At 47.4% G+C, this 11,258-nt stretch overlaps 1 protein-coding gene across 6 annotated transcripts in view; it reads left to right on the top strand.

Annotated features, from left to right (window-relative positions):
• LOC309622104 (uncharacterized protein) overlaps positions 1–5,361 on the top strand; it is a 31,261-nt gene extending 25,900 nt beyond the window's left edge. For 4 of the 6 annotated variants that reach the window (XR_014240507.1, XR_014240508.1, XR_014240509.1 and 1 more), the window contains 2 exons: positions 3,621–3,840; positions 5,149–5,361. Coding sequence is in view for 1 of the 6 variants with exons in the window: in XM_082409274.1 (XP_082265400.1) it covers positions 1,945–2,122; positions 2,443–2,770; positions 3,621–3,840; positions 5,149–5,161 (739 nt within the window). In the remaining 5 variants the exon portion in view is untranslated. Of the gene's footprint in view, positions 1–1,944; positions 2,123–2,440; positions 2,771–3,620; positions 3,841–5,148 lie in introns of all 6 variants that reach the window. The other 2 variants (XR_014240510.1, XM_082409274.1) reach the window with 2 other exon arrangements.
• The last annotated feature ends 5,897 nt before the right edge of the window (positions 5,362–11,258 follow it).

The following is an 11,258-nucleotide window of genomic DNA, read 5'->3' on the forward strand; positions in this document are numbered from 1 at the left end:
TCCCCAATGCCCCACACTCTCTCCTTTGGCGCGGTTGTAGGGTGGAGGGGAGGAGGAGTGGGCGTCAAACTACACTAGCTACTGCCAGCACAAGGGAACTGTCATGCTGGCCCCATCCACTAATCACAGTAGAACTCCCAAAGCAATTTCTTCCTTTCCTGACTCTCTCAAGTCTTTTTTGGAGCAGCTTGAAAAGGCTACCCTGCTCTCCCCCCAGAAGCCTCCTCATGTAAGGAATACACTTTGCATCGCGTCTCGGTAGTGTGTGTGTGTGTGTGTGTGTGTGTGTGTGTGTGTGGTGTCACCAGTCTTGATTGACCTTTGAACCCAACTTGGGGTAGGGGTCCATACTGACTCAGGGTGGCAACAACAGCTCTTCTCGCCAACCTTCCCAGGAGCGCAGTGCAGAATGTGTGCTTCCCATCCGTGAAACGTTAGGGTCTGTCAAATTAGATGTCCTGGATCCCAAGGCGGTGTGCTTACTGGAAGTAAGGGACATAGCTTATGTTCTCCTGAACGTGAAGTTACAGCTAACACCCACTCTTGCTTCTGTGCCCAGCGACAATAGTAAGTGGGATTAGCATAAAATAGTTGCCGATTTCTTCCTCGTTTTAAGCATTCGTTACCCTTGACCACTCGGCTAAGTGGGGCTGAGTACAACAAAAAGTCTCGGACTGTTGACCGAGAAATCATTCTAGGAAGCCTGTCCTGTTAACGTGTGCCATGCTATATTAGTCTGCTCAGGCTGCCCTAATAAAATGCCATAGGCTGGGCGGCTTAAACAAGACATTGGTTTATTTCCTACAGTTCTGGAGGCTAGGAAGCCCAAGGTCAGGGTGCCAGCATGGTGGAGTTCTTGGTGAGGGCCCTCGTTTTGGCTTGAAGATAGCCGCCTTCTTCCTGTGGCTTCACGTTGGGGTGGTGGGCGGAGAGCACCATCTATGGTCTCTTCCTGTAAGGGCAGTGATCCCAACGTGTGGACCGCAGCCTCCTGACCTTACCGAAACTGAATGACCTACCAAAGACCCAGTCTCCAAATACCATCTCCTGGGGGCGGGGTGGGGTGGGGGACGGGCTTCATCGTATGAATTGGGGAGGCAGGGGATGTACACAATCCAGTGCAGAGCAGGTGCTCAGCCCAGTCTTTTTTTTTTTTTTTTTTCAGCCCAGTCTTTAAAAGAAGTATCTCTCTCTGTCTCTGTCTCTGTCTCTGTCTCTGTGTCTCTCTCTTCCCTCTCTCTCTCTGTCTTCACTTCTTGGCGGCTGGAAGTGAATTGGGGAGCCCTGATGAAACACTGTCCGGCTCCTGTCTTTACTGCTTTCTCTCCACTCTCCATTCTCACTGCATCCATATCGACTTTGTATGTCCTTTTCTAAGTAGCTTTAACCGCATTAAAACCTCCAAATTCTCTTGCTCTCTCTTGTGGGAGGTTTTAAGCGTTGCTGAGATTTGATCTATACACCTTCTCTCTCTCTCTCGTTTTTGAACTAAGTGTGTCTCAGTCAGCGTGAGCTGCCCCAGGGTGGCAATTGGGGAACACATGCAGGTTCCCATACCCCAGGGCGCCGCCCTATAGGGACACTGTAGCTTTGCTCTTGCAGTGGTGGAATGAAAAGGAAGGGATTCCTGTGGGCTCACGGAGGCTCAGGGTGAGCTGGGCCTTTAAGGCTTCCAGGGAAGCTGAAGACCTTGGTCACTCATTGGACGGCGGTGCTGTCAATCCTTGGCTGCTGGCAAATGAGCTTAGAGCCGGCGCTGGAGGAAGTGGCCCTTGGTTGACCCTTCCAAGGTCCGCCTCCCGTCGCCAGCCAGTCAGGCTCTTTCCCGCCCTGTGCGCAGCGGCCTCGGCGCAGTCTCGGTGGGGCGCTCCACAGGCCGGCGGTCTGCCCTTCCCGTGGCGGGGCCCCCAGAGGCATCTTCGCAGACTCTTGTCCCCTGTGCAGCCGGCTTCTCTGCAGCCCCCACCCCGTGCCGGAGGCCCCGCTGCCAACAGCGTCCCCTCCCTCAGCGATACTCAGCCCGGCGGCCGCCATCTTCCCCGCGATCTTCACTGCAGCCCGATCCGTGTGTGGCGCGTCCGTCCTGCCATGTCTGCCACAGAGGAGCGAGGGCCGATCCCAGGTGGCCAGGCCGGAGCTGGTGGCGGGGCGGGTGGCGACCCCAGTCCCCTCGGGGTCCGCGCATCCCCTTCGGGAGGGATGGATGGAGCCGAGGGGGCCGCGGCCCTTCTGGCCTCCCTGGGGCTCTCCAGAGCCCTTCACGGGGAGGATGGTGGGCAGGAGGCCGCCCAGGCCGCAGTGGAAGAAGACTGGGATGTAGAGCTGGTTGAGGAGGAGGAGGAGGAGGAGGAGGAGGAGGAGGAGGAGGAGGTGGAGGAGGAGGAGGAGGAGGAGGAGACGGAGGAGGAGGAGGAGGAGGAGGAGGAAATTTTTGAATTAGAGATCGAGGACCAGGAGGAGGATGAGTACCAGTCAGAAGAGGGAGACGAAACTGAGGAAGAGGTCGAGGAGGAGGAAGAGACACAAGAGGAGGACGAGAATGGGCACGAGGGCGCGGGAGTGGTCGCGGGCCACGGGCCCCCCATGGCGCAGTTTCAGTCCCTGTTCCGGGATCCGGTCCATTGCCGTGTGCACCACAGCCACTACAACTACCGTGTCCTGGTCGGGCCCCACGCCGGCCGCGTGATGGTCAGGCGCCGCTCCCGACGGCTCTCGGACCCTGCAGAGGATGCCGCGCCTCCTCAGGAGCAGGAAGACCTGGGAGAGGCAGGTGAGGTCTGGCGGGGCGGGTACCAGGCAGAGGGCACCCCGCCCTGGGAGCCGCAGGAACCTGCAGAGGGGGCGGCATCCCAGAAGGCAGAGGAACCGGCGGCGGCGGCCGAGTTCTGGGCGGGCGAGGTCCTGGCTGATGCCTCCGAGTCCTGGGAGGCTGGGGCGTGTGGACCTGACGACGGGGCCGAGGCTGGCGAGGGGCGGCCCAGTCCCCAGGCCCTTGCAGCCCCTGCTGGGGCATCGGCCTGAAAGGCAGGCCGCGCTCAGCGCTGGCCTCTGGCGGTTAAGCAGCGGGTCAAAGCTCTCAAAAACCTTCAGGCACGATATGCACAAGTAGAAGCCCAATTCTCTAAAGACCTTTATGATCTTGAGAAAAAGTATGCTGCTCTCTACCAACCTAGGGGCGAACAAATGGCATGCCTCACTTTTGGTTGACGGGCTTCTAAAAATGTAAAGATTCTCAGTAGGATGACCTGAGAAAATGATGAAAGGTCACAGGGGCACTTTTCAGTGGTTGAGGAATCAGTGAGCTTCGCGGTAGAACTTGTCTTTAAATCGGGTGAACATTTTCCAGTGACGTTCTGGCAGAAACATACAAAAATGCTCTGAGAATCAAATGATTTCGATCCCTTCTCCAAAGGGCCAGAAATAATCAGCAGCACAGTGTGTGAGATCTACTGGAAGGAGGGGAAAAATGTTGTGAAAACTGTCAAGCAGCAGAACTGTGAGGCCCATGGAAGTGTTGTATCAACCAGTAGGAACATGGCCAGCTCTTCTTTTTATTTATTTATTTATTTATTTATTTATTTATTTATTTATTTATGTTTTGACATATTTCTCTTCTCCAGAACCTCCTGAGGGCAGAGAACTAGATTCTGCTGCTGATTTTAAATCGGGAAATGTTTCCCACCACCTTGTGATGCCAAAGTCCGTATCATTCGACACTAAAGAAGAGAGTGCACATCAGTATGAAAATGCTGAGGAAGAGAAAGAGGATGGAAAGGAAAAAGCAGAAGAAGGACCCAAAGTGGGTACGGTCTCAGCAGAGGGCAGCTCTGGAGAATACAGGTATTATTGTATAGTGCAACCATTCCTGACATATACCTGTTACTAACAGCTTTATGTTTTGTTTTGTTTTGTTTACATACTTAATTTATTTTTGGTTTATTTTTTTAACATCTTTATTGGAGTATAATTGCTTTACAGTGGTGTGTTAGTTTCTGCTTTATAACAAAGTCAATCAGCTATACGTATACCTATATCCCCATATCTCCTCCCTCTTGCGTCTCCCTCCCATCCTCCCTATCCCACCCCTCTAGGTGGTCACAGAGCTCCGAGCTGATCTCCCTGTGCTATGCAGCTGCTTCCCACTAGCTATCTATCGTGTTTTAAATTTTTTTTGTAAAGTAAATAAGAAAAAATTGTTGAAATTTAGTTTTGGAAAAACAGTTTAATGTTACTAATGGACTTGTATTCTAGATGATATAGAAGGAAGTGTGTTCTGAAAAGTATTTCATTTGCAGCCGCAAGTCCTTTGTCCTGTAGCTTTAAGACTACTACAGATGGGAAATTTATCAGACCTGGAAATAGAGACCTATATGTTTTTAGAGGTCTAAAATATAGAGACCTATATTTTTAGAGAATGGTCACCAGAAGAAGCAGCTAAAGCGAGTAAGCTGTGCACTAGCGGTACCTTCATCCCCTGGCCACAGAAATGGAGTCTCTTGGAATAACAATGCCTTTGAGAAGGTGACTCCTTACAAAGTAGTAAAACGTTAAGGATTTCACATAAGACTGCATTTCATGAGTAGTTCACAAATATTAGTTCAATTTAGATTTTTTATTCAAAAGAAGAGAAAATTAGCCATAGTAAGATTATTGGCTATCCCTGAGTCGGTAATTCAATCTTAGTTTCTCCTTCCTCTACCCATTCATCTTTTCCTTTCTCTGTCTCATCTCTCTCTCTCTCTCAGTATCACGCTCTTTCTTTCTCCCTTTCTTAATGTTCACACCTGTGGATGTTTGATAACAGCCTCATTCTCATTTTACAGATACGGAAACTGAAGGTCTGGGATTATAAGGGATTTATGATTTGTGTAAGGAGCATAGGCTCTTAAGGTGGAAAGACATTTAAATGGCAGAGTGGCCTCTCAAGAAAAAAATCTAGCATTTATAGTGGTGGGCAAGAGAGAGATGAGGTTGGTGTGATGAAATGATGTGCACCCTGACAACCAAGGCTCTGGGTTACAAGAAGAAAACATCTTGTTCTCTCCTTGGAGAGCCAACAGATGTACATAGTATTGACTCATATTTAGAAAGTCCCTGCTGCATGTTATTGGTGTACAATTGTTAATTGACTCTTATCCCATCCTACAGTTGGAAGGCATAAAAAGAAGTGGACGGCGAAAGAAGAGATGAATTTGTTCTTCACGGATATTCTAGTTTTCATTAGCCCACAATGCAAATTTTGTTCCAAAGTTCAGCATCCCAAAATGATATTAAGTGACATCTGACTTTATTCTGACCTTTTACAGATAAATTTGATAGTATTGTTCACATTGAAAATAAAAGCTTGTTTGACATGAATAAGCTGCAGATTTTTTTTTTAACCTAAATAACACTGACTCCAACGTATCTTTGTTCTATTTCTTTCGGCCCACCTTACTGTCATTGAAAGGGATTTCTTTCAACTATTTGGTAAGCCTGTTTCAAATCCTTTTATTGCAGCCTCAAATAAATTAAAATATTAGATTATAAACAAGTTGTGTGACGAGAGAGATGGTGGCCCAGCCTCTAGTACGTGTTATTGAAAGGACCTGACGGACGACCTAGCTTGCCTGGAGACCAGATGGCGCTATTGGCCTGCCATGGAGCAGCAGCAGCAGCAGCTGGGAACTTGTTTGAAATGCAAATTCTCAGACCCTGCTCCAGACCTACTGAATTGGATATTCTGAAGGTAGGCTGCTAGCCATCGGGTTTTACAAGTCCTCCAAGTGCTACTGAAGCACACTAAAGTTTGAGAACCACTGCTTTAGAGCAATGGGGGAAACGTTTAAGTACACCTACGGTAGGACCAGCCTTAATTCACTGACTTGGTACTGTTGCAGGTAAACTGAACAGGATGGTAAGATCTGGACTGAGGAAGACACTAGAATTCTCAGGGGCCTGAGACACAGAGAGCTCCCGGAGGGATGTGTTACTTTCCTAGGGTTACCGTAACAAATTACCACAAAGCAGGTGGCTTAAAACAACCGAAACTTATTCTCTGACAGTTCTGGAGGCCAGAAGTCTGAGGTCAAAGTGTCGGCAGGGTTGGTTCCTTCTGGAGGCTCGGAGGGAGAATCTGTTCCATGCCTCTCTCCTAGCTTCTGGTGGCTGCTGTCAATCCTTGGCATCACTCGGCTTGTAAACGCATGATTCCAATTTCTTTCTTCATCTTTACATAGTGTTTTCCCCTGTGTCTCTGTTTCTGTGTTCTTTCTCTTCTTATGAGGACGCCAGTCATACTGGATTAAGGGCCCGCCCTAATCCAGTGTGACCTCATCTGATCTTTATTACACCTGCAAATACCGGATTCCATCTCGGCCGTTTCCCGTGGCTCCCAGGGCGGGGTGCCGTCTGCCTGGTACCCGCCCCGCCAGACCTCACCTGCCTCTCCCAGGTCTTCCTGCTCCTGAGGAGGCGCGGCATCCTCTGCAGGGTCCGAGAGCCGTCGGGAGCGGCGCCTGACCATCACGCGGCCGGCGTGGGGCCCGACCAGGACACGGTAGTTGTAGTGGCTGTGGTGCACACGGCAATGGACCGGATCCCGGAACAGGGACTGAAACTGCGCCATGGGGGGCCCGTGGCCCGCGACCACTCCCGCGCCCTCGTGCCCATTCTCGTCCTCCTCTTGTGTCTCTTCCTCCTCCTCGACCTCTTCCTCAGTTTCGTCTCCCTCTTCTGACTGGTACTCATCCTCCTCCTGGTCCTCGATCTCTAATTCAAACTCTTCCTCCTCCTCCTCCTCCACCAGCTCTACATCCCAGTCTTGGACCGCAAGCGCCTAGCCATGCTGCTCTCTCATTCTTCTACTCTCTCTACACGTGTTCTTTTATCTCACTGAGCCCTCCTATTCCTTGGCCTCTCTGGTTTTTGCCCATCTGCACTCTCCCTCTTCTATCTCTCCCTCGTGTCACCATTGATTTGGTTTCGGGTTTCTTTTTTTTTTTTTTTTCCTGGCCGTGCCGCGCAGCTTGCTGGGATCGTAGTTCCCAGAACAGGGATCGAACCCGGGCCACGGGCCACTGTCGAGTCCTAACCACTGGACCACCAGGGAATTCCCTGGGGTTTCTCCTCTTTTCCTTCTTTTCCTGATCACACTCAGGCATACTAAGTTGTCAATACATCTACCACCGCTTATTCTTCTACGCTTACAACACCTTCCGTATCTCCACATCCAGTTATCACCCATAGCCAATCAACTGTTGCCTTTCAGTTCTACACACTTCTTCATGTGCTTTCAATACCCCTACCTTAGTCTAGAACTTCAGCATCTCTCACATAAATCACTCCTATAATGAGCACTCCATTCTTCCTCCTCGCTGACCTTTCTTCACATTGCTTTCAGAGTGACATTTCTAAAACACAAATTACATCCCAGATTAGACCCCCATGATGGCTTCTTGTAGCCTTAATAATGAAGTCTCCACTCCTGTCTCTGGGGAAACGCAGATGGCCAATGGGCACATGCACACATGTTCAACATCACTAATCGTCGGGGAAATGCAAATCAAAACCACAATGAGACATCACCTCACAAAAGGACACACGTAACAAATTTTGGAGAGGACGTGGAGAAAAGGCAACCATCCTACACTGTTGGTGGGACTGTAAATTGGTGCAGCCACTGTGGAAAACAGTATGGATATTTCTCAGAAAACTAAAAATAGATCTACCATACGACCCAGCAATTCCACTCCTGAGCATATATCTGTAAAAAAGAAAAACACGAATTCAAAAAGATGCATGCACCCCAATGTTCATAGCATGGTCATTTATAATTGCCAGCGTATGGAAGCAATCTGTGTCCGTCAACAGATGAATGGACAAAGAAGATGTGATGTATATATACAAAGGAATACTAATCAGCCATAAAAAAAGAATTTTGCCATCGGCAGCAACATGGATGGACTTGCAGGGTATTATGTTAAGGGAAACAAGTGAGACAGAGAAAGACAAATACTCAGTAAATTTAAAAGATTTAATAACTGGCTGAATTAATGGACCTAGAAATGAATGTAGAACTGACTTAAGAAAGGGTAAGTGTTCAACAACACACATGCTGCAGAGAGCAGAGAAAGGGCACGGCTTATTTGAATACCACCTAATAAGTTGGTATTACTAGGTCTACAGAGCTAGTGGGCCCTTTTGTGTGCGTCTTAAATGCCAAGTTTATTGTGTATGCAGTAGAGTCATCAAAATTTTCTTACAGGAATTTGGCATGGCCAGAGTTGGGTTTTAGGAAGGTTAACTTAGCAAGTATATGAAGCATGTATCTGTGGGGAAAGACATGGAGGTAGGAGAAGGTTAGGAGACTAGGGCAAAGTTCAGGCAAGAAGTAATGAAGGTAATGATACTAAGAGTTGGCAAGAATGTGGAGCCAATAGAAATCTCATCCTCTGCTGTTGGGAGTATGAACTAGTACAACTGTTTTGAAAGATAATTGGTGTTACCAGTAAGGTTGAACTTGGGCAGACCCTACGACCCAGAAATTTCATGCCTAGGCCTATACTCTAGATCAGGGTTACTCAGCTGTTGACATTTTGGAAAGACAATTCTGGGTTGTAGAGGACTGTCCTGTGCATTGTAGGATGTTTAGCAGTATCCTTGGCCTCCACCCACTAGATGCCAGTAGCACACCCTCAGTTATGACAACCAAAATGTTTCCAGACGTTATCAAATGTCACCCTGGTTGGGGCGGAGGGGGCAGTGCGTAAAATTGCCCTCAACTGAGAAACTACAGAAACTCTTGCATGTGGGCATAGGGGGATATGAGTGAGAAAATTCGTCGCAAGATAATTTGCAAAAGCATAAAACTGGAAACAACCCACATGTCCATCAACAGGAAATAGACACCCTGTGGAATTTTCATACGATGGATAACTATACGGCAATGAAAACTGATTACTACAGTTGCACACATCAACATGGATAAATCTCACAAACACAAAATTGGGGGGGGGGGAGAAAGAGTAAGGCAAGTAATACATCTAGTATAATTACATTCACATAAAATCCAAAATGGACAAGAAATAACATTATTTAAAGGAACATTCCTCTGCCGTGAATGTATAAATAAGTGAATTATTAACAAAGTTCAGGATCGTGGTTACCTCAGGGAAGGAATGAGGGGATGACGCAGGAAGGGCACAGGTGGGCTTCCAAGGCATTAGCCGTGTTCTAGTTCTCAAGCTTGGTGGTGGGTACACAGGTTTTTATATTATTATGATATACCTTACATATATGCTGTATTATCTTCTGTATACATGAACCAGTTCATAATTTGTCAGGAAGTGATGCGGTCTAAAATAACGCAGGAAAATGGAGAGAAAGGCAGCAGAGTAAATAACTAATTGGATGAGACAGAGAGACAGAGAGAGAGAGAGAGGGAAGAGCCAACTTTTAGGTGCCTCTTAGAATCGTTTTAAACTCATTTTCTTCATAGATTTGGTGATGATATCAATTCCTTATCTGTAAACACACACAATTCATTGCTCAGACTTCTAAGAAATGTACATTTTATGCCTCAAAACAGATCCTACTATATGATGTGATTCACAGGACTTGATAATACCACATTTCCCAGAACACCATTGTCTGAGAATCCTGCCCTGTTAGACTTGTAAACGTGTACTCATTTGTATTCCTTGGAGTTATGAGCATCTGAAAATAGGTGGTTTAGAGTAAAAGTGATTCTTCATCATTAACTTTAGTGTCATTAGAATATCCCTAACTGGTACAGAAAACTGTTTCCAACTCCGGCACCCACCCTACCCCTCTGTTTTTCTCCCAATGGTCACCTCTCAGGTAGTGGAATAAAAGGAGATTTTTTCGATCAAATCCTTTCAGATGATGGAGCCATAAGCAAGGAAAATATCAGAACATCCTAACCTTTCCTGGACGAGGCAGAGAGGGACAAGACAGGTCTTTTCCTACAAGGAGCACAAAGTTTTCAAGGTTGAGGGACTCACTGAGAACATCTTTTATACGTGTGGACACAGAAAAACCCACAAACACCCAGAGAAACAGGAAATGCAGGATTCGTCCCTGACCTGATTTAAGGACCGTCTCTCAGAGACTCAGAGAAGCCTGATACGTTAGAGCTACAGCAGACCCTCAGAGCAGCAAGCCTGAGCTTCCTCCCTCAACATGAGAGGCTTCAGGTGCATACATGTGGGTAACGTAGCCCACGTGTCCTGTTCCCTGTATACACAGCCAGCACCTCGTAGATACCTCTCAGTCCTGAGAGTATAACACTGACAGTGCCACTCAGCTCTCAGAAGCACAGACTCAGTGAAGAGGAACACACATGCCTCTTGGGGCTTGGGACATGGGGCCACCTGGGGAGTAAATTCAGGGCCCTAGGGAACTGGAGCTCGGTAAGGGGCAGGGACACGGACTCCCAGCATGCACCAAAAAAGGCGTATCTCAAAAAGAGGTGTGCAGGCGTTTGTCGAAAGTGAACCTCCCGGGACTTCCCTGGCGGCCCAGTGCTTAAGACTCTGCGCTCCCAATGCAGGGGGCACGGGTTCGAACCCTGGTCGGGGATCTGATATCCTGCATGCCACACGACGTGGCCAAAAAATAATTATAATAATAAATAAATAAATAAATAAATAAATAAATAAATAAGTGAACCTCCGAAAATTCTTAAGCCCAGGTAAAGGCCTTTAATATTAACTATAGTTAATACATTAACTGTATTAACACAGAAATACACACATACACACCCTGCTGGCATGGCATGAACCATACAGAAGCAAACCAATTTGAGGCCTTTCGAGGGACCCTACATGGATAAATTTCTACTTGGACTGTTCCTTCATTAAACAATGGTGACAAAAGGCCTTGTGCCGCTTTCTGTTGTTGTTCTAGCCATAAGGAATACCCTGTGTTACTACAGGATAATGCATTTTTAAATGTCAACCCCAGTGACAGGGGAAAGGGTTGCGGATACCTTACACTAACTTCACTTTAACAGACCTTTATCAAGCATCTACGAAGAAGGAAACACAGTGCTTTAGGAGAGAGAAATAAATAAAAGCCTTTAAGTTCCAAACAATTCAGAAGCTCACACGTTAGGCAGCTGGGGAGATACACACGTAAATAAATAATGTTAATCTACCCTAGGATACGTGAGGCACTAGCATAGAAAATAGAAGAAGGTATTGATGCTAACTAGCAAGCTCTCAAGCAGCCTTAACTAAAGATAGAAATAAGGCCTT

This window comes from Balaenoptera borealis, assembly GCF_965194805.1.
Source record: "Balaenoptera borealis genome assembly, contig: HAP1_SCAFFOLD_1544, whole genome shotgun sequence".
NCBI classification, from domain to species: Eukaryota; Metazoa; Chordata; class Mammalia; order Artiodactyla; family Balaenopteridae; genus Balaenoptera; species Balaenoptera borealis.